The sequence below is a fragment of the Urocampus carinirostris genome, chromosome 14, assembly GCF_059441175.1.
Source record: "Urocampus carinirostris isolate Australia breed hairy pipefish chromosome 14, RoL_Ucar_1.0, whole genome shotgun sequence".
Classification (NCBI taxonomy): Eukaryota; Metazoa; Chordata; class Actinopteri; order Syngnathiformes; family Syngnathidae; genus Urocampus; species Urocampus carinirostris.
In genome coordinates this window covers 36,595,842-36,619,879 of record NC_142362.1, presented here as the reverse complement: position 1 = coordinate 36,619,879, position 24,038 = coordinate 36,595,842, and the positions used below count along the sequence as shown (strand labels likewise).

At 39.2% G+C, this 24,038-nt stretch overlaps 1 protein-coding gene across 1 annotated transcript in view; it reads left to right on the top strand.

Moving 5' to 3' along the window:
• kalrna (kalirin RhoGEF kinase a) overlaps positions 1-24,038 on the top strand; it is a 222,388-nt gene that overhangs the window by 103,241 nt on the left and 95,109 nt on the right. Inside the window, exons 24-37 of the mRNA XM_088352822.1 lie at positions 2,168-2,282; positions 2,801-2,916; positions 3,054-3,176; positions 6,116-6,298; positions 6,369-6,490; positions 7,828-7,894; positions 16,627-16,736; positions 19,557-19,626; positions 19,726-19,815; positions 20,661-20,753; positions 20,842-20,953; positions 21,949-22,139; positions 22,418-22,519; positions 22,838-22,986. Coding sequence (XP_088208948.1) covers positions 2,168-2,282; positions 2,801-2,916; positions 3,054-3,176; positions 6,116-6,298; positions 6,369-6,490; positions 7,828-7,894; positions 16,627-16,736; positions 19,557-19,626; positions 19,726-19,815; positions 20,661-20,753; positions 20,842-20,953; positions 21,949-22,139; positions 22,418-22,519; positions 22,838-22,986 — 1,643 coding nt within the window. The remainder of the gene's footprint in view (positions 1-2,167; positions 2,283-2,800; positions 2,917-3,053; positions 3,177-6,115; positions 6,299-6,368; positions 6,491-7,827; positions 7,895-16,626; positions 16,737-19,556; positions 19,627-19,725; positions 19,816-20,660; positions 20,754-20,841; positions 20,954-21,948; positions 22,140-22,417; positions 22,520-22,837; positions 22,987-24,038) is intronic.

Below are 24,038 nucleotides of genomic sequence, written 5' to 3'. Positions count from 1 at the left end.
GTTGCGTTGTATGAGGTTTCTTTAAAAAGTTGAAAGTTGAATATTATGTCTTTTAAGAATGTGTTATCAATGCCAAACTGAGTTCAGCCTTTAATAATGTTTTTACACTTTGCCTTTCTGCTTGTATCTTACTTTTATCAGAGCAACACATAAGTTAGCAGAGTGATTGCACACTCGTGTTCGGGTTTTTATTTTTTATTTTTATTCTGGGATGAAAATGGTGAAAGTTAGAAAAGGACTGTTTCAAATATAGTCCAAATGCAATACCCAAATGTCAAAAAGATGAAAGAAGAATAATTTTGGAGCACGCCTCAGAAAGTCACACACTCGTACATGACATTCACGCAGCTTGATAGAGGCTGCAATAATTATTGATTGTAGCCAGAACATGGCGTTAGCAAGTAGTACATCCAGACAGAACCTTTAACAAATAACTTCTGCACTGTCGAATTATGATGTTAAAAATAATCTACTATTATCTACGATACTCTATATAACACACTACAGTGGGTATTAGCACATCACATTGGGTATTTGTATATTGTATTATTTTTGCTTTATTATTGTATTGTTCTCAGCGCAGGGATGCTGCTGGAAATTTGAATTTCCCTGCGGGGATGAATAAAGTATCTATCTATCTATCTATCTATCTATCTATCTATCTATCTATCTATCTATCTATCTATCTATCTATCTATCTATCTATCTATCTATCTATCTATCTATCTATCTATCTATCTATCTATCTATCTATCTATCTATCTATCTATCTATCTATCTAATCTTATAATGCACTATTGCGTTCAAAAAGGGATGGAAATTAGTCAAAGACACTATCCAGTTTTACTAAAGATAATATTTTGTCACCAACATGTTGACCGGGATGTCAAACTCAGTTTGGCCCTCTGGCCACATGCAGACTTCCTGTTCTCAGGGGGATCGGATCAGTAAAAAAATGTCAACTTAAAATGTTGAGCTGATTGTAGTTTTTCAGTAGTGAGGTTTTAAAGCCTACCTTGATGCCGACCCAACTTATTATAATAATGGATGACAAGAGATAACTTTCTGAGCATAAAATATTTATCTACAAACAATGGGAAAACATTAATTTCATGTTTGGCATTAAATTCGTTACCTGGTATTTAGTAAGTCTTGAGTGAATGCAGTTTTACACCGAAAACCAGTTCACCATGCCATACAAACTCAAGTGGGAGCTATTAATAAAATCTAATTTTTGCCTTAATTGGTTTTGGTTTGAAATGAATAGAAAAGAAATACAAGATACAAGTTTTAGCAGTGCATGGGCAATAAGATCAAACTACTGGGTTGTGCATAATGACTATATCCTGCCCTCTCTAGCGGCCAGAGGGAATATTTGGTTTGCATTTATTTTTAAAAAAAGCATAACTTTTGATAGTACTGACCCATTTACTTATATTTTGACATACTCAGAAATTTATGGCGGACTCAATCACATCATCCAACGGGCTGTATCCAGCCTGAGGCCCATATGTTTGACAAACCTGAACAGACTTTATTGGTAAATCCCCAAAGTGTTTAAGGTGCATAATATTACAATCAGGTATTCAGGAGGAAGACTGTTATCAAGGTTTGACAGGCTGAGCGAGAAAACCAGTTTGTCATCAAGTCCAGGATATATAATCGAAGGAAGAATCAACAGGTTCTTGTGAAACCATGAAAATAAACCCAACTCATCACACACTTTTTTGAAATATCAGGATTAATTCAATTTCCCAATCCCTTCTATACTGTTTACAATCTAAGGTGGACTTTGTCAAGCTTTTGGTCAAAATGGCAAAAAAGTTGACTTCTTCACATCTCATATTGCCAATCTGACCATGTATCCTGGTTACTGTAATGTCTAGTTTCAATTTGACCTTACCAATGACTAGTTAACATGTGCTTGAGTGGCTTTCCTTAAAAGACAAAAAGGTTTTCCCCTGTATGTGCGTGAATGGTTGTCTGCCATGGTGTGTCTTTCTATTGCTGACAACCATTCCAGGGTGTCCACTGCCAACAGCCTAAAGTCAGCTGGCTTGACCACCAAGACTGCTTAATGGGAAAATAGTATTTGTGTCTATTACAGCATGTCATCATCATAAGATGTTTTCCTTTTTATTTATTTATTGATATTGTTATTTCTTAGGCTTGCACACTAGCCCGCAGGAATGCAGAGGTTTTTCTCAAATACATCCACAGGAACAATGTGAGCATCCCAGGAGCTGCGAGTCATGCTAGAGGGCCTGAGCAGCAGGTCAAAGGTAAAATGACAACATTAATTTCGACCGCCAGAAAATTGGGATACACCTCAACTTAACTGAAATTTAAATCAGCGTGTTACAAAGCTCCCTGTTCAAAAGAAATGATTTACCCTTCATCACATAACAGTGCTACCAAATGTTATGAGTCTTCTATAGTTTACTACTTTCATCTATTGCAAATTACAAAATACGGTACTCATTTTCAATGATAACTATGAAAATAAAAAACACAAAAAAATAAGCCAAAGCAAATTTTTGTCTTGACAATTTGGACCGTTCCTTGGTTTCTTAATGGTATATTATTTCTACCTGCTGGACACTTGCAGTAACAGCAGGTTTTGTTTGTGGTTTGTTTCTACTTTCTACTTAGAAATGGCACTTTTAAATGCTATGCAAAAACATTTTCAAAATATGAAAATTGTCTTTACTCATTTTTGTAATTAGATTTTAAATGTTTGATATGTTTGACATTGTAAAACTGACATTGGACTTGTTTCCTTGGGGAAAATTATTTTCAGCTATTCTGAATGAGCTGCTGCAGAGGGAGAACAGAGTCCTGCACTTCTGGACTTTGAAGAAGAGAAGACTGGACCAATGTCAACAGTTTGTTGTCTTTGAACGCAGCGCCAAGCAGGTCTGTGCATGCGTGTGTTCAAACTTTGAGCTAAAGTGCAGCGCCAAAAAGACATCTGGTGTCTTTTATGATGGGAACATTTCTTTTAGGGTCACTATCGTATCATAAATATAATGTTGGTGAATGTGTTTTTGCAGGCTTTAGAATGGATCCAAGACACAGGTGAAGCGTACCTTGCTACGCATGTGTCATCTGGGGACAGCAGCAAAGAAACACAGCAGCTCCTCAATGACCATCAGCACTTTAGACATACTGCCAAGGTATATAGTGTGTGCTACTGATGGGATTTACTGGCTCTTTTGAGAGAACAGTTTAGGCTTTGCTCACTAAAAAGAGCCCGCTTTTTTGTCCCTCAAACAGCTCTTCAGATGTGTGTGTTCAGTTCTAAAGTGCCTGGGGAGGTTGTTGGTTGAACAAGTTCTTTATGAAATGTTGGTCTTGCAGACAGGTGGTTGGCAACCACCGGGCCGCGGACCTGTACCAGGTTGTTGGTCGTATGGTAATGGGATGCACGAAAAAAAAAGAAAGGCTTATTTTTTGCTTATATTATATTTATTTGTGTATACATGCATTTTTTTCCAACCAAAGAAATAAATCAATGGTTGGGTGAGCATTGTACTGAGGTTTTATGGTAGTGTATTTCCATATTTGAGCAATGACTCATCAGTCTACAATATTACTGACCACATTTGATCAGCATTGGGTACAACAGAAAGCAAACCCAGATCACGGTGGTGAGAACACAAAATCCCAACTACCAGGTTAGTTGGATTGACAGATAGATGACAGGAAAAGGCATTACCGTATTTTCCGCACTGTAAGGCGCACCGGGTTATAGGGCGCACCCCGAAAAAATGGTTTTTGGTCCTATATTTGACATACATAAGACGCACCGGATTATAAGGCGCTACAATGGGAACGTGGACAAAACAGTCAGATAGTTCAGTCAAACTTATTACCCCCTTAACATTCCGAAAGCTTGCAAAGAAGCAAATACGTGTCGTACACACGTGCGGATGCTGTGTCCGTACAATGTCACTCAAATGCATCGTTCCAAATATCATTCGGAAGGTTAAAGTCTTGGGATTCAATAAATGCCAACCATTCCTTAGTTTCTATTTTCTTTTTCGCTCGCAATTTTACTGTGCATATGACAATAAACACTTGGAATTGAGTTTCATTTAAAAATAGACACTCCATTGCATCCATTATCTGCACCGCTTATCACAGAAACATCGAGTTCAGTCTGAAACAAGATACAGGGAAAATATATAGCCGGAGTAGTTCACCGAAGTCGTTGTGTTCAATAATAATGTGCAACCATGGTCCTCTTATATCCGTGAGTGTAGTAAATTCAGGAGAGTAAAATATTTACAAATACAGTACAGAATAGTAAAATACTGTTTTCTCTATGCCGTCAACCCAACATGCTATTCACATTCATCTTTTTCGGCCAATTGCAGGCTTTGTTTTGCCCCTTTAGCCTATGCCAGCCTGTAAATGGTAAAAAGGATCCCCCCCTTTACCTCCAAATAACTTTAGCCAATAGTGATCGATTCAACCGATGATTGACACATCTTTTTCGGCCAATTGCAGGCTTTGTTTTGCCCCTTTAGCCTATGCGAGCCTGTAAATGATAAAAAGGATCCGCCCCCTTTACCTCCGAATAACTTTAGCCAATAGTGATTGATTCAAATGATGATTGACACATTGGTTAGCCAATGAAATGCCGGTAAATAAATCCCAGCATACATCGCGGACGACTTCGCGTTCGGGGGAAAATCTAGTCGGCGGTTTGCTGCATTAGTTGCAAGACTTTGCGACTTAATATTGATCCATAAATAAGGCGCACTGTATTATAAGGCACATGGTAAGCTTTTGAAAAAAATAAAGGCTTTTAGGTGCGCCTTATAGTGCGGAAAATACGGTATATTTAAAATCACCATTACACTATTTTTACTCACAGTACCAGATAGAGAGTGGACAAAAACAGGATTAGTACGGGTGCTTGAAATCCTTGAAATTGCTTGTTTTAAATGTTGAGTTTTCAAGGCTTGGAAAGTACTTGAATCTTGGGTGGAGTCCTTGTAAATGCTTGAAGTTGTTGCCATGTTTCTCCACAAGTTTGCCATTGTATTTCTTCTACCCTTGCAATTAACAACGACTGGCATTAGTTTGTATAGCATTGTACTACGAAACGTCATCACCCCCCACAGCCCAAGAGGACATGTTCATGCTACACTTAAAACGGGCACAATGAAGTGTGTATTAGTGCGAGGATTACTGTAAAGGGAAGAACTTCTTGCTACTGAAAATGTAAGCTACATATATCACCTAACACATATATGGGAAGATATTTTTTTTCAAAAATATTTACAAGAGTATTGTTCAGATCCAGGAATATATTCATAATTTACTCAAGATCTGAAAATATGTCTTGCTAAATGCACACGTACTATTTAAAATTACACATGTAGATCGCATATATATTTGTGGATCTACATAATTCACCCTGGATTTCTTTTTAAATGTTTTTTTTACTGGAGAAATTTAAATAATGGTTTTGAAAGTAAAAAAAAAACTGAATTTGGCCATGAAAAAAAGTGTACAAACCCTGTATGAATAAAAGCAAAAAAAGGCAAGCACATGAGGAAAATTCTTTGGTGTATCTGATGATGAATTGAAGGACATAAAATAAATACATTGTACATTTTATTTTGGTGGTGTGTTAATAGTTTATATTTTCAATAAATTATTTTAATAATAGCCTTGTGTACTCAACAACATGGTCCTGAGTAAAAATATCGTGATGATGAGATAAAATCGAATGCCTTTTCTTATGTGTTGTACATCTCTAGTGGTCCAGTGGTGAGAATGTGGCACTTTCACCGCTGCGAATGGGATTTGATTCCCGGTGCATCCAATATTATGCAAACGTGTTCAGCAGTATTTTTAATCTGATCATTCATTACTCAAACAAAACTTCATGAATAAGACACACCAAAACCTTAAGTTATTTTGTGGGTAAAAAATACATTTCAGTTATCTACGGCATAATTAAAAAATAAGGCAACCTTTTAATAAAAAAAGGCCATTTTTGTTCGTTTCTGTGGTGCCTGGTATGGGTCCACGGCCCGGTAGTTGATTTAAAACACAAATATTAAAAAGTAAGCCACTTTTTGTATACCTGTGTCACCAGCAAACAAAAGAGAAGGTAAAACTCCTTATCCAGCTGGCTGACAACCTGGTAGAAAAAGGCCATGTCCACGTAGTGGAGCTGAAGCGATGGGTGAGCACGGTAGACCGCCGTTACCGCGATTTCTCCCTGCGAATGGCCAAATACCAGGAGAGCCTAGAGAGAAGCCTGGGCGTCTCCTCCGAGGTGAGGATATTTACCCGTATCTACTCAACGTCGACTCAAGGAATATATTTGGCTTTCTTTATCCCTACAGGACAACAAGGACTTAGAGCTGGATATCATTCCTGCTAGCTTGTCTGACGACCCTGAGATCAAATTACGAGAGCCCATCGATGAGGTCAACGAGGAGAAGAGGAAGTCGGCTAGAAAAAAAGAGTGAGTCTATGTCGGATAAAATAAACTACTCTGTTGAGTCATTGTTTGAATCATAGATTGGTCCAGTTTCTCTCTCCTTTGCATTAACCCGTCACTGGCAGAATCAGGTGACCAGTAAAATACCACTGTACGGTATATACAGTACTCGCATTTAAGCCTACATTGCATATAAGCTGACCTCCCTAAAACTGCCTTAAAATAGCCACATATGAAAAGAAATGTGTACCCAAAATTTGAATGACACATGTACCTAAACAACGGTAATTATTTAAATGTTTAGATTATAAAAATTAATATACTAGTAATAATGATAAAAAGAAAACTATTTAAAAATATTTTTTGTACTGATGGCAGACAGTCGTACACCATGTTGGTATTTCGCAATCATGTTCTCCTTCAAAGCAGTTGTCGGTGTTACTGTTTTCCACTCTTCATTATCTATAGTTTGATTGGGACCCATTACTATTGGAAAAATAAGATATAAAACACGTTAATTCACAATAAAATGAGATGTGGTCGCTGTCAAAAACATTTGGGACGGCGCCAACTGACGGAACCAAAATAATTTATTGTGTGAAGTATGAGGTCACTGCACCGTTGTGGGGCATTGTAGACACAAGATAGAGGCTGAGCTACGTGGGCTAGGCGAATCACACTATTAGAATACAATAGAATAGAATATAATTTACCTTTATTGTCATTGTTACAAAATGGGTTGAACATATTGTGACAACGAAATTAGGCGTTTCATTCCAGTCTCACATAAGGTTATAATTTACACAATATAAAGGAACAAAGAAGATAAGGGTTATAATTTACACAATATTTACACAAGAAATGTGGGCATGTAGGATGTTATATACAGTTTTGGGATCGTATTAGTGCGATATGCAAAAATAGTCAACAATGTGCAAAAATAGTCAACATTGATTAAATGAAATAGTCTGATTTTCGAGAGTTAAACTAGCAGAGAGCCTGATTTAAGTGGCTCCGCCTGCCTCCCTAGTGTCAATTTTATATGAATTAACTAGACATCATTGATATAAACTTTAACTGCAAATCAAAGTACGTAATACAAGGAACGTTTAAGAATTAAAATCAATACATATACTGGTATACAGTAGCATGTGACAATCTAAAGAAAAAATATTCTTCAGTCGTTTTAACATTACCATTGACAATACCTCACTAGACTTCACAAGACATTGTTTTGCTCAAAGTATAACATCTCAATATTTGTGTTAGTAAAATTACTATTCAAAACAACAACAACACTGCTCTGTATGTAAAAATGTTATAATCAATGTCAATATTTATTTATATATGTTATTATTTAGGTTCATCATGGCAGAGCTCCTGCAGACAGAGAAGACATATGTCAGAGATCTCCAGGAATGTCTGGAGGTAAGAAAACTAGCAACGTCTTGCCGACCATTTTACTCAGCCTAAAAAAATATACTAAATTCAGACATTTCTCTGGTTCATTTAATTGGGTTGTAATCGTGTTTTTGTTTCATATTCGGGCTTGTAAAACCCAATCTCCAATTTGACACAATAACCATATGAACGTTTTTCTTTAAATGTTTACAAAAATGCATCTTGAAGAAGGTTTGGTATATTCGACTAAGGGGCCGGTCACACAGACATTTGCGGCTGAATCACGGCTAAAATTTTGCGTTTTTTTTTTAGCCCGTGGTTGCCCGCGATGGAAAATGCGCAAAATTGGCCAACCCGCTGTTCATCGGTGGTATGCCCGCAAAACACGCCGGCGACTGTTTCGCTTCCTCATCGCGTCATTTCTGCGTCATTTTCTCGTGTGGACCACGGGTATAAAAGCTCCTGAGCCGGTGTTGTGCCCAAATCCGACTCCTACGCAACACATCCAGCCCCCCCCCCCCTCGCGTGAACGCGCATTCTGCTGCGATGGCTCTTGTGGGAAGCGTACATTGACATTGGTGACTTTTGCATCCGCGTTAACAAACGCAATTTGTAGAATACGATCGTGCTTTATTGTTTAAATAAACGCGTTATATAGACTAGGATCTCCCAATTGTTATAATTAGCTCGCTTTATAGTTTTAATAAGCGTTTTATATAGAATACGATCGCTTTCGTTGGAAGCGCAGCAGAATGCGCGTTCACGCGAGGGGGGGAGGATTTACCGTTCGATTACGTTCACAACAAAAACAAAGACGGAATGGTTTAAGTTGTATTACATTTCCAACAAATGCAAGACGAAGTGGTTTTGGTTATATGTTCGCCATTACATTCCCTAAAAGTGAGATAAAACGAGGTAAAAGTGGTTGTAGTAGCGAGGGGATGCAAATCTCGGCACCGGGCTGTAGAGATCATAACCGCACAAGACACAGTCCCGTGAAGATCAAGATTTCAAGCTATGGCATCATTTTTATTTTATTATCTTGAAAAGATATGTCAAGAAATAAAAATGGATTAAGACGAGGTCACTACGCTGACGGGGATCCATGTTCACCCCCTTGACGTCTCGAGCACAACTGACGTGTTCTCGGCATTCGCGCTGTTTATACGCGGAGAAAGGCGTTTGACCGTCACACGCGTAACACGCTAATTTCACGTGATAACACCGCGATACAGGCGCAGAACATGCTATTACCATGCTCCACCCACGATTACCCGCTGAAATTTCCCGTCCTACCCATGTGTAACCACGCCCTGGCCGCGGCCAGAGCACGTCGTTCCGCGTCATTTCCGCGTCATTACCTCTTGTTGACCACGTGTGCGGCACGCGGTTTAACACGTGCTCAAACTTTTGAGCAGCTCAAAAGTTTTGAGCGCGGCCAACCACGTGAAAATTTCCGACCGCGAGTAAAGCACTGCTCTATCTCGTCTATATGGCGGTCTCAAAACGTCCAACAGCGCCCAACAGCATCTGCTTAACGGCCAGAAATTTCCGGCCGTGGTTCGGCCTCTATACGCTCGTGAAAGGTTGTGTACCCGCGCTCTGAAGAATTGAGCAGCGCAAAACTCTTTCGCGCTGCCACCCGCGCGCGAATTTCCGACCTCGTGTTAAGCACCGCTGTATCTCGTCTGAATGGCGATCTCAATGCGTCCAATAGCGTCCGCCTCAAAGGCAGAAATTTCTGCCCGTGATTCAGCCGCAAATGTCTGTGTGACCGGCCCCTAAGTCATGAAAGACATTGATATGTTTATGGTTAAGTAGACATTCAAAATAAGGAGATAAAACATCAATGAATTTTGAACTTGCAAGGAAAACAGGAGAGAACTGTATCCAAAAGTCCTTCACGATACAAACTTTCAAATCTGTTTTAAAAGCCCTCAACTGATTGCTTTCTTTTTTATGAAACATCCTAGGTTACAAAAGCAGATCCTCCCTAAAGTGTGTGTGAAACATAGAATAGCAACATTATTGGTCAATAGTGACAATGATGTATTGTAAACAGTGCATAATGTCAAAACAATGATTAACAATGAGTGTAGTCTAAATCAGTGATTTTCAACCACTGTGCCGCGACACACTAGTGTGCCGTGAGAGATCGACAGGTGTGCCGTGAGAAATTATCCAATGTCACTTTTTAAGATTTAAAGTTTTATAAAATATTTATGAATCATTTTCTGCAAATATTATGTCATTGTCAAGTGTCTGTGTGGTAAAAACTGGGGGTATTATCAATTATATTGTAGTTAAACATACGGTTCAGTGTCATTTTATAACATTTTTGGTTAGTGGTGTGCAGCAAAATTCGTATGTGAAAAACATGCCCTGACTTGAAAAAGGTTGAAAAACACTGGTCGAAAAAATGAACTGGTATCGTATGCAATCTCCTTTGCAGGCGTCCGATATTAAAAACAGAAACAAACAGAAAAAACACTGACAAAAATATCTTGACTATAGGGTTCGGATATATAGACAAAATATAAAATCTCAATTTCAACATTCAGCCTAGATCAGGAGTCTCCAACGTTTTGCTCGCGGGAACACCTTAGAAGCCCATGGCCCATTTAATTTCAAACAGATTTGTAATGATTACTACCAGATATTAACAAAGCAACAGCATGTTATAAGCATAAGTTATTATTCTAGAAATGTATATCCAAATGGTAGCCCTTTGCACCAATCATTAACAAAAAGCTCTCAGCTTTAAAAAGGTTGGTGAGGCCTGACCCAGATAATTATGATTTTAACCAGTCCCAAACAAAAAACCCCACCTTACACACACTTTTTTTAGAAACATTTTATTCATTCAAAAATACATCCTATGGAAAATGTTCAGACAACAAGAACGTAGTTTGAATCAGTTTTAATGCGAATTTGGGCTGTGGAAAAAACTGGTTAAAGCTTTTGACTAACTTTCTTACATGCTACAATTCTCTAGTTAGTTACAGTTAATTGATAATCAACACCTGTTTCGGGTCATTCAAACTGAACTCTTAAAATCCTACTCTTTTGTTTTCGCAGTAATTCATTTTCCAATTTTCCAATTCTAAAATGCCAAATTTATGGGTTCTAATTTATTTATTGCCAAGCAGTAGTTGAAAATCAGGTGTGCTACAACACAAGCATGTACCTGAATGTGGTTGAACAGCTATCTATCTATCTATCTATCTAGCTATCTAGCTAGCTAGCTAGCTATCTAGCTATCTAGCTATCTATCTATCTATCTATCTATCTATCTATCTATCTATCTATCTATCTATCTATCTATCTATCTACCTTGGTCATATCCCTCAAGAGGGGTGACCAACAGCAAGACAAACACATACAATAACAAAGAAAATAAAACGAAAAAAAAAATAGCAAAAAACACAAACAACATTTTTTGGACCATGGCCAACCCAATTGCCCAAACACCCAAACAAGTTAGGCACCTCGGCACCTAAGTTGGTCATGCTTTCGTCCCTCCAGATGAAATGGGACACCAGAAAGCGGCTATGTCACTCGGGTCAGGGTGACACAACACACTATTTGGTTCAACAGCACGGCCCGACAGCCTTCACTGGTTTACCCCTGCCGCATCAGACGGGTGCCCAGCCCATCTTTAACAACGCATCCACAATCCCACTATCCTTTCACAACACCTCTCCACTCCTTCCTATCACCAACAAGAGCTCTAGCTTCCATTATATTTAGACCTCTTTCCTGCAGTGCACTCATAACACCATCCATCCACGTCAATCGCGGCTTTCCTCTTGGTCTCCTTTCATTGACTTCTGCTCTGTAGATCCTAATCAACATTCGCTCCTCATCCATCCTCTTCATGTGTCCAAACCAACCGAGTACTCTCTTATCAACACGCTTGCTCAGTTACACGACTACTCCAGTTCTGTCTCTCACAATTTCTTTCCTCAATCTATCCAATCTTGTCACTCCTAACATACTCCTCAAACACTTCATCTCAAAAACATTCAATTTCCTTCTTAAATCTGCATTCAGGCTCCAAGTCTCTGCACCATCCAACACAGTCGGCACAATCACACTCTCATACAGTCCCCTCTTAACATCCATACTCATACTCTTGTTGCTCATCACTCTGCTCAGAGCACCCAAAACCTTGCTTCCTTGATTCACTCTGTGCAATACCTCGCAATCCATTCCACCAACTGCAGCCACATCACAACCCAAGTACCTAAAGCTTTCAACTTCTTCCAGCACCTGTCCATGCAACCTGATTTCTAACGTCATGCCCACTCCATCACGTGAACACTTCATCACATTACTCTTCCCAACATTGACACATAACTTACGCCTATCACATACTCTTCCAAACTCCGTTACCAACCTTCTCAATGTTTCCTCAGAATCAGCCACAAGAGCCGTGTCATCTGCAAACAACAACTGACTTACCTGCCACACCGTTCCACTGTTGTCCATCACCCCTACGCCTCTGCCGAATACTCTTGCATTCCCCTCTCTCACCACGCCATCCATGTACACATTAAACAGTCATGGTGACATCACACACCCCTGTCCCACACCAGTTAACACAGGGAACCACTCACTTGTCTGACTCCCTACTCTTACACATGCTCTGCTGTTCATATAAAAAATCTTCAATGCTTCCAACAACTTTCCACCCACTCCATACATTACCATCACCTTTCTATCAACTCTGTCATACGCCTTTTCCAAGTCCATGAAAGCCAAATAAACATCCTTACCTTTCGCCAAATATTTCTCACACACCTGTCATACTGCAAACACCTGATCCACACATCCTCTTCCTTTCCTGAAACCACTCTGCTCCTCCATCACCACCTCATTCGTTCTTTTTCTCACTCTCTTAATCAAGACCATTCCATACAGCTTACAACAAACTGATACCTCTCGAATTGCTACATTCATACTTATCACCTTTACCCTTATACAATGGCTCAACACATGCACTACACTAATCAACAGGAACCACACCACTTAAAAAGCATACTAACCAGTCAATCATAGCTCTGCCACCTTTTTTCAGGCATTCAGCCTGTACAACCATGCAACCCAGGTGCCTTCCCCCCTTTCATTTATTTCACTGCCTCTTGCACCTCCCATGTTTCCACAGGCTTCACATTTAAATCACCCAATCGCCTCGACTCTCATTTCTCTCCCATCCTCCACATTTAGCAACTCCTCAAAATACTCTGCCCATCTCATCCTGACTGCACTACCGCTAACCAGCAATTTACAATCCTTATCTTTCACTTTCTCTTCCTTTCCAGACTCACTGTTTCTTACTCTTTTCACTTCTTTCCAGAACACTTTTCTCCTTTCCTCAAAGTTCACTCTATCTTTCGACACCATTCATTATTTGCTTTCCTTTTGGCTGCTTCCTCCGCCGCTTTTACCAACCTTTTCTTCACTTTATATCTTTCATACGCATCGCCACTCTTATCTTGCAGCCATTCCCCACAAGGCACGTCTCTTTTCCGTCACAGCCTCTGATACCTCATCATTCCACCATTCACTTCCTTTCCTAATACCTCGACCAAATTTTCTCATTCCACACACTTCTTTTGCACTCCTCAACACTGCCTCTTTAAACCACTTCCATTCAATTTTCACACTCTCCATTTCTCTCCTACAAATCCGTTCATACTCTTCCCTTATCCTCTCTTTAAACTCTCTTTCCTTTTCTGCCTTATTCAACTCTGACATTTTCACCTCTTCCCTCACACTCTTCCTATAACTAGCCCTCCACGATCCATCTATTCTCAGTTTTCCTTCCACATAAAAATGATCAGACATACCACTCATTTCACCTCTGTAAACATGCACATCCAATAATCTACTTAACATCCCTTTCCTAACCACTACATAATCCAACAGTGCTCAGACCACCATCTTGCCACTATCCACTCTGACAAAGGTACACTTATTCACGTCGCTCTTTTTAAACAATGTATTTACAATCACCAACTCATTTTCCACACATAACTCAATCAATTTCTTCCCACTCGCATTTCTTCCTGGTACTCCATATCTGCCAATCACATTTTCAACCATTTCATCACCCACTCTAGCATTCAGGTCACCTAGTATTACCACTTTCGACCCTTCTTTCGCACTTGCCACACATTCGGACAAGTCCTTCCAGAACTCCTCTCTCTCCTCAGCGCTTCTTTCTTAACCAGGTCCATATGCACTTATAAACATCCATACTTCTACACCCACTTCAACCTCACCCACATCAATCTGGAAGATATCTCTTTCCACTCCACCAGTTTTTTCTTTGCTTTCTCACTCACAAGCACAGCCAATCCTTCTCTAGCATGTCCATCCGTAACTCCAGACCTTCTACCATACATACCTCCAAGATGTAATTTACCCTTTCCTTTCATCTTTGTTTCACTCAAGGCTAACACATCAACCTTTCTTTTAGTCATCATCCTTCCGATCTCCTCTTTCTTCCACTCAGTCGCTTTACTTCCACATCCTCTCACATTTAGTGACCCTTTAACTAGGGTTTGCGAGACCTTTCGGTCTCCCGCCCCCCTTTCTTTGCCTTGCTGTCTCTTAGGGAGTTGAGATAGAGAGGAGAGGATCCCTAGTACCCTCGCTCCCTCCACTTTAGTCGCCTCTTACGACACACAGCGGACCACGGTGGGAGAATTCTCTTACCTCTCACGAGGAGAGGGCCCCTCACCACAGGGAAAAAAGCTAGAGGATGGAAAAGTGGTGAAAATATTTTGCAATACTCTTTTGCTTTGCACTTACCTGGGTTGCAACTGCAAACACGACAATTGAAACATGTTTCTGTTTAATCAACACACCAACATTTTTGAGTCAATATTTTTAAGACAAAGTGTAAATAATATGCAGTGCTGGGCTTGGTACTGAAAAAAAGTAATGAGTTAACATTACTAGTTACTTAATTTAAAGAGTAATTACGTTACCCCATAGATTATACCCAAAAGTAGCACTCTACTCTAAAAGTAACTATCTAGTTTCAAATTACCGTATATACTCACATTGAAGTAGACCCCTTAAAGCTGCTTAAAAGTAGTCACATGGTAAAATAAATGGGAGAAAATGTGTACGCTAACCTGTGGAAGTGGTGAAGCCTTCATATTTCGTATGTAATTTTGAGAGCTTGCAAAGGAACAGTTAGCCAAGACACTCCATATCCATTTTGTCAATGGGCTTCAAACCACTTGAATATTTCCTCTTCAATTGCTAAGTATTGTCTAATATGTTTTGTTTCCCTAGGCATCAGGTACTGTATTGAGAAAAACAGTTTTACGAATAAAAAGACCAACATTCAGAACATGTGTACCATAAAATCTGTGCTTACGTTTGAATCCACTGATTTACCGTTGGTTTGTTTTTCCTGTATAAATCACACCCGTTGCCCACGCACTGCCTAGCATTCACTTGGTGAGTGTTGACACACAACCAAACTTGTGCATTTAAGCTAAATCCCTTGATTTCAGTATATTATACAGTAAATACTGGTTGGATGCAAGTATATATGGTAGGAAGAACATCACTAGAAAAATTGATGAACACTGTGCTTGAGACGGTGCCACCATAACTGTATTGAGTTGTACTTTGTAGGCTTATTATAAACATGCCAAACCCACTAGAATGACGATAATAGGATTGCAAAGGCTGAGGGTCAAAAGGCTTTTCTGAATGAGAAGAGAACAGGTTGAAATTCGTGTTAGACATTTTTTATTAATAATGCTCGTTAATGAGAAAAGTAATTGCTTTACAGGAACACATTACTTTGTATTGTGTTAATTGCAACAGTGGTTATGAGCCAAATGTAGTGCGACACATCATTTGATGCAACCCGCGAAAGATTAAAATTTCAGCCTGTTTAAAAACGGAACGAAAGTGTGCTTTGTCCAAAAACTACGTTTCCCACTGCGTAGTAAATTTATCCATGTCAACTACAATACCCCAAAAGTGACAATTTACCGCCACAACACGGCATTGTTTCCATATTAAAGCCAATGAGTGGAATTGAGAAAAAATTATCCCCAAAATGTCCAAAGTTTTCATGTTTTGTTACATTTAATCCAAACCATTATATATGTGTAGTGATATTGTTTTTAATACAACTGGAATGTTTGTGACTTTAATGATAAATGAGTTCAATTTTACATTAAAGAGAAGTTACATTTATTTTTACATCCCATGTAATTACATTTTGTTACTAAAATTTGCAACAGGCCCCTTGGGGACAGCCATTATGCAAATGTGAAGTTGACACCCCTGCATAAGGTTGACACCCATATAGTTTTCCAAGGCTGGGATCTGAAGATTGTCATCTCTGAGTGCCCTGATTCAGGCTTCTTATTCTTAACTAACTCTACTTTGCTCTTGCTAGAATAAAGTAACTTTTCCCACTAGGTGCTTTTGTTTTTAGCTAACAACTTGATCAGTTGGTCACTCACTGCTGTGTTACTGCCTCTCCCGCTTCAAATGACAAGTATTATACAAGTAACAATGGAAGGCATACAAAGTGAGCGAGGTATGCCTGAATTATCAAACTATATGGTTTTGAAATGGAAACATTGTCCAAGTAACCACTACATGTCACTACTTACACATCTATGTTCAAGCCTTGGCAGCAGTTTCTGTGTTTACACCGGTAATGTTTTGTTTTGTACAGCAAATAATAAGTGCTAGTTGAACCTGTTTGTTCCCAGACCTACTTGTGCGAGATGCTCAAAGGCGGTGATGAAATCCCACCTGCTATCGCCAATAAAGAGAACGTCATATTCGGCAACATGCAGGAGATTTACGATTTCCACAACAAGTGAGAGACTTTTACAAGTTATTGATCAATGAACCTGCTTTGTCTGTCTTAGGAGTTTAATGCACTTTACCTTTGCGTATATTTTTTACAATGAAAGATACAGACGCCTTTAATCTTTCAGATGCACGGAGAGACAGCAATAGCTGGAATTGAACCATTGTCCACTGCACCGTGGGGTTGCGCGCTAACTACTTTGTGCTTCTCAATTATTTTCTGTTGCGTCTGGGTAGACAATTCACCCTCCCCTCCAGCTGGATGAAGAATTCCACTCGTATCCCCTAAAACTAACTACCAAAACCTTAACACTGTATACAGATTAACGTATATGAGGATTGAAAAAGAAATATGGACCAACTTTCAACAAAGAATAGCATTATTAACTCTTACAGGAACAAACTAAAGTGCATCTGAAATTCAAAAATAAAATGAAATTTCTTAAACTATTCTCTTTTGACTGACTATGACAAACCTTCGATCAGAGAATGGTGAAATAACAGTCTGTGATTTGCAATAATCTGTAGACTGTGCAGCTCCTTGAGACTCCTTGTAAACATAAATGCATTCATATAACGCTTCTCAAGTCAACAAAAAACCCCCAAAGCGCTTAATGGGCTTCACACTTTTCCCTTTTCCACACTACCCAACTGATAACAGCGTCAGCCAAAGCAACCTACTGCATATCGAACCTCCAAACTCTTGATCCCAAGACGAGCGCTCTACCTCCTGAGCTAATGGTGCCTTATGATAAAGAACTGTGCAAATAAACAAAAAATTACATACGATCTGTAAATAATTCATTCAACCAACATTCTTTTCTTGAGAGAAGCAAAATATTGAAAAAAAAACCTGCAAAACAAAAATATATGAAATTATTAGTTGTTAGTTTAATCAAAGACGATATAAATTGATCAGTACGTTTTGCAATACACGGCTTTACAACGCTCCCTGGCGTAGAGAACGTGCAATTGCATTTAATCCTGGGAAGAAAAGAAAAAATTGACGCGTGCTCGGGGGGTACCTCTCTATTTCAAAACCACTGCCCTAAACAGCAGAAAACATTTAATTAAGTAAACAAAAATAAACAAACAAATACTGATTTAAATGTATGTTGTACTAAACAGGTTTGATTTTTGACCATTTGTAAACAAAAATATGTGAAAAGAATATTATACGTTAAAACGACAAAAACTCAATTGAACAGTCATTGAAAACATGTAAAACAATCATCTTTTTAAGTAAATTGTTTTTGTTCATTCGGCAGATAATTTTGCTTACCCTTATCTTGTGGACATTCTGTGGGGAACTTGAAACAAAATTGTGTAAATTCTGGACCATTATTGCAATTAGAAAGAATTATGTAGCAAGTAACAAACAACATGGAAATATGTTGGGAGCTACAAAAGCCCCCATCCAGTGGCTACAAATCGTCATGGTCTTTTAGCCTAATTTTTGTTGCAGGTTGCAAAATATCCAAATCCATGTTTTCAATCTATTGTAGGCTTAAAGATTTAAATATTCTTATTATGAATACTTTAGGCACGGAATTCATTTATTTTTTTCTCTCCTAGGAATTGTGCCAGGATTTGTGTCTAGTAAATGTCTGTAGTTAACCAGCACTTTCCTGCCGTGATCATTTTTATCATGTTCTCCCATAGAGATTTGGATTTTCAAGAATAGATGGCAAAAGCATTGTCATCACTAAATTCAAATTTTGAATTATAACATTAGCACATTTTAGGAAAAGCCAATCCCTATGAGGCTCAAACTTGGACTTTTTTCTCTCAACAGTGGGGTGTGTCGTTTTAGGTGTCCTTAAAAAGTTGAAAGTGGCTCATTTTCTCTGAAGTATGTCAACAATGCCCAACTGAGTTTAAAAGCCTGTATACTTTATTTTCTAGCACATCTGCTTTTATCTTATTTTTAGCTAAGCTGTTCAGGGTGGTACACATTAGGTAGTAAGAGGAATGAGAGGGGTGGGGGTGCTGGAGAGTGACGTCATGTTTATCCCTGCGGTTTTATAGTTTTTTTATATTTCCGTCCATCCATTATCTGCACCGCTTATCCTTAGTTTGGTCGCGAGGGTGCTGGAGCCCATCGCAGCTATCTTTGGGCAGTGGGCAAGGGACACCCTGAACTTGTTGCCAGCCAGTCGCAGGGCACACAGAGACAGACACTCGCTCATTCACACCTAGGGACAATTTGGACCAATTAATCCGACATGCTTTTTTCTGGAATGTGGGAGGAAACCGGAGTGCCCGGAGCAAACTCATGCAAGCATGGGGAGAACATGCAAAGTCCACACAGGAAGGTTTGATCCCATGACCTCAGAACTGTGCCGCACATGCGCTAACCACTGCGCTGCCGTGCTGCCCTTGTTTATATTTATTAGTGGAAAATGAAAATAGTGTATGTAAAAAGGCCCGTTTCTAGTACAATCCAAATGCTAACCCAGAACCTAAGAAAGTGGTTCCCGAAGAGTTTATTTGGGCATTTCTAAGAAAGATACTTGCAGGCGCAACATAAGAAGCTTGACAGAGGATGCAATGATGCCCCAAGCCAGGAGATGGCAGCAGCGAGTAAAAACGTCCAAATTCCGTACAGCTCCTTAACTGTATTGCCGTTCAGCTTGATCCTAAAGTGAACTGCCTTCCCTACAATTGTGAACTGCCTCTTCTGCAATAGTTACATTTAATCGTTAAATACATTATTTCCCCAAATTTCTGGTACTTTTATTCCTTTCTTTTGGGATGAGTCAGGATATGCTTTTGTGTTCACCTAGAACATGCAGTAAGACGCATCTTTGTTTGTGTGCACTCACAGTATTTTCTTAAAGGAACTTGTAAACTATGAACAGCTGCCAGAAGATGTGGGCCATTGCTTTGTCACCTGGGTAAGCATTCATTTTAAAAAATAAAATAGCAAAAAAACAACAACAACAAAAAAACATGTCACAAATTACCAACTTCAAACTTCCTCTGATTTGACACAGGCTGATAAATTTCACATTTACGTGGATTATTGCAAGAACAAACCCGACTCCAGCCAGCTCATCCTCGAGCATGCCGGCACCTTTTTTGACGTAAGTCCTTTTACACTGTTTAAATACCAAAATAGTCTGAATAGCTAACTTACCAACACAGATGACAGGAAATGGCAGTTTAATTTAATAAATAAAGTTCATTATTTACCTGTCAAGCACATAATGTATGTTTTACAGTCCATAGGTTCTGTTTTGGGATATCTGTAGAATTTTCATGAAAACAGAGGCATGGGATTCAACTTTACTGTTAATCACAGGATTGGGGTGATACTTGAGAACAATGTTGCTGTTTAGTCAGTATATTGTATATAAATGTTTAAATATATTGTCCAAATTTATTTTAAGTAGCCCATCCGTGACTTGTGTTTTAAGTAACATAACATCTGGATCTGTGGTTCCTAAAATGTTCTCTGGTTGATAAATGGTGGTCAGCAAATACAGCTACGGTGGGTGATTTTTTATGGGAGTGGCCCCCAGCTTTGGCAACATCCAGTGGACATATTTTAAACCGCGTGTTGTTTTATGTGATGTGGCTAGTTTTTCTCTTGTGCTCCTCTCAGCATTGTCTCGCGGGTCGGATTAAATCTGTTGGGGGCCCTGATCTGGCCTGTTAGCCATATGTTAGATACCCTTGCAATCTGAAATTATCTAGAATCTAGATACTTATCCAGAATCTAGATAACTTGCAGATTTTAAGGATGTATCACTTATTTTGCCAAATAAATAACATATTTAAAATATATATAATAAATTGAAAACAACATTTTCTGCCTGTAGGGTAATACATTTTATTCTTGTGATTGGCTTGCTGTTGATAATTTCATAATTTTTTGCAAATAAATTGTGTGATAATTTGAAACATTATTTGTTGGCTGCGTGAGCAGGACATCCAGCAGCGACGCGGCCTGGCCAACTCTGTCTCGTCCTACCTCATCAAACCGGTGCAGAGAATAACCAAGTACCAGTTGCTGCTCAAAGTGAGACACACGCTTCCATGTCGCAAAAGCAATCAAAATGCTATTTTCATATTGCTGGTGAGAAATAATGAAACCTGGCGTGCTTTAGGAGTTGCTGTCATGCTGTGAAGAGGGCAAAGGGGAGATCAAAGATGGTCTGGAGGTCATGCTAAGCGTACCAAAGAGAGCTAACGATGCCATGCATCTTGCCATGCTGGAAGGTATTAGATGCCACACTATGTTCAATATTTTAGGATTGCAGTAAATTTTGGACTACAGAGTGCACCTGATTAGAACTTGCATGCTCAAATTTAAGAACAAAACTCAATTTTGTCTTGAACAAGCGTGCCGAAGTTTAATCTTCAGGCTTAAGTACAAAGCACGCCTGATGCAGGTTTCAGCTGGACTGCAAGTCGCTGATGTAACGTGTTTTCGGATCATTCAAGATGGAGACCACCTGAGCAATTACAAAAGCGAGCACATATTTACCACTATGACGAAAGAAAACGCAAATGAGGGCTGTATTGCGTAAAATGTGAGCCCTGTGTTTCTAGACGACAGAGCCAGGGCAACCATACTGTAGAGAATAGTGCCAGATTACAACAATGACGGGGTTTTTGTGTTGTCATCGATGGTTGCTATGGTAATGACCAAATAGCAGTCACTTGTCATTAGTTCTCGAGGATATAAGGAAACTCCAATGACCCCACATGACTCAGATGATACGGAAAGAGAAGTGTAGCATTTTTGATAGATAACTCCCACTGGTTTTTAGTTCAGATATATAAAGACTTAAATTGTAGATGAAAAAATTAAAATTTTGTGAGTTCGTTGTACATATAAAATAAAGTACTGTCAAACCTCCAGTTTTACCTCTTTTATGTATTTTATTAATAATCTTGGCAAACTCCCGTACTCATTACTCTCAAAGGGTCGTCATAAATGTTTTCAGACTTTCCCACATTGTTTTGCAATTAGAGCACATGTGTTGCTGATAAGAGCAACTCGCCGTTTTCCTCTGTGCCGCCACAAATCCAAATACAAAAAAAAACATTAAGCAGTTAGAAGCCACTGTGTCTAGAATGTAACAAAAAAGTAGCAGCTTGAATGTTCAGAATTTATGGTACTTTTACTTGGGCAAAAACCAAACGCTTTCAGTTCCCTCTCTCGTGTAAAATAATTCTAAATCTCAAACGGATCTGAATTTCCCTTCCAGGTTTTGAGGAGAACTTGGAGGTTCAGGGCGAGCTTATTCTGCAAGACAGTTTCCAGGTTTGGGATCCTCGCTCGCTCATACGAAAGGGGCGGGACCGACATCTCTTCCTGTTTGAATTCTCTCTGGTCTTCAGCAAGGAGTTCAAAGACTCCACAAGCAGGACCAAGTATCAGTACAAACAAAGACTACTGGTGAGAGTAGTCCATTTTCAATAAATGTTGACTGTTATGAGTATGAATGGTTTTCCATCTCCCAGTGCCCTGCAATTTGCAGGAAACCAGTCCACCGTGGCCCCAGTCCAATGCCTGAAGACAGCTGACATGGGCTACAGCATACCGGCTACCTTAGGGAGGACAAGCAGCTGGAAAATGAATGAATGACTGAATGAATGAAAGATTGATTAAAGTATAATGGCAGATATTTTTTTATAGATGTATAATTGATACTACATTTTTCATTTCTACTTCAGACATCAGAGTTGGGGGTGACAGAGCACATAGAAGGTGACCCATGTAAATTTGCACTTTGGGCAGGACGAACCCCTTCCTCCGATAATAAAACTGTACTGAAGGCAAGTAGTTTAGTTACTAAACAGTCATTAGTACACTACAATCATACATTTTTACCAAATTGGCAGAACATTTTGTTCATTTTAAGTCAATTTTTTCTTATGTTAATGTTATTTGTTCTTTTTCTTAATAAGTAATAAAATATATAAAACAGCCCTTATTCTCGTTGGTAACAGCAAGTGAACATTGTTTGCAAATAGATTAGACATTAAACTCCAGGATAAACACATAATAAAGACTTAAGACAGAAAGGCAAAAATGATATTTTTGTCTGTGTAAATAATGAATTGAGTACTGTATATACAATGACCCCCTCGCAGGCATTCAGTGTCGAAGCCAAACAGGAGTGGATCAAAAACATAAGGGAGGTGATCCAAGAGAGAATGACTCACCTGAAGGGGGCGCTGAAGGAGCCCGTCCATCTACCTAAAACAGCAACGCTCACCAAGCCTTGCAATAACGCCAAGCGGTAACTTTGTTTGACTTTGGTTATATTCATTGTAATCTGTGTCATCACATTACTATTCAACTGTATTTCCTTGTTGTTGTTTTTTTCTACATTATAAATGCTTGAAAAAATAAACATAACTATCACGGTGCACGGTTCCTTAACCCCTCGAGTTGTTGGGACACCACTTTCTTTGGTGCGTCATGGGCAAGTACAGCCTGGCTGCACTCATCCCTCCCAAGGCCGAAACAAAACTATAAATACAAATAATCCCCTTAGACCCATCAAAAAGGATGACTTTTGGCTGCAAGTAGTGCAGCAAATAGAATCTGATTAAGTTTAGGTTTTCTCATATGCGAAAATAAATGTATTCAGTGTACGGATCCCTTATCCGCATGGGTCATCGGGGCACAAATGAGGACGAATCTCTGGACAGCCTTTTCCACTGTTAACGGTCCCTGCCGTGTTTTTGGTTCTGGCAAAGTTGGCACCAGCCCATTCCTTAATGTTGTCGTACCAGTTTTTTTTCAGTCTTCCACTTCTCCAGTAGGGTTAATGTGCCAACTGATGGTGTTGCGCACCGTTTCGGTGGTCACATAAAGGTGATGCCTAAATGTTTCCTGTATCATCGCATCTCCTGGATTTTCTTTTCCAGTTTTTGTCTCAGAGTTTATGTCTTGCAAGCATCGAGGAAGATGGAAGTAACCAAGGTATGCATGAGCCTGATCTTTGATTTGACTGCTATGTTCACGTCCCTCCAGATGGGTTATGGTCTGGCAAGTGCGGCTGCGGTTTGAACTATCCTGGCCATGATTTCTGGTTCCGGCCCCTCTTCTGATATGACATATCCAAAAAAATTAAATTTGGTGACAGGTTCTAGCTCTCTGTGGTTGATTTTTGTGGTAATACCCTGGGAATTGTTGGTCATTACTTTTGTTTTTTTCTTTGCTGATTTCAATCGCTTTTTGGGTTGATGCTTTGTCCTGGCGGTTGACCAGATCTCTGAGTTCTTGTTCGTCTCATGCCAATCCAGCAATATCATACGCAAAATGGAGGTTAGTGATGTTGTCTCC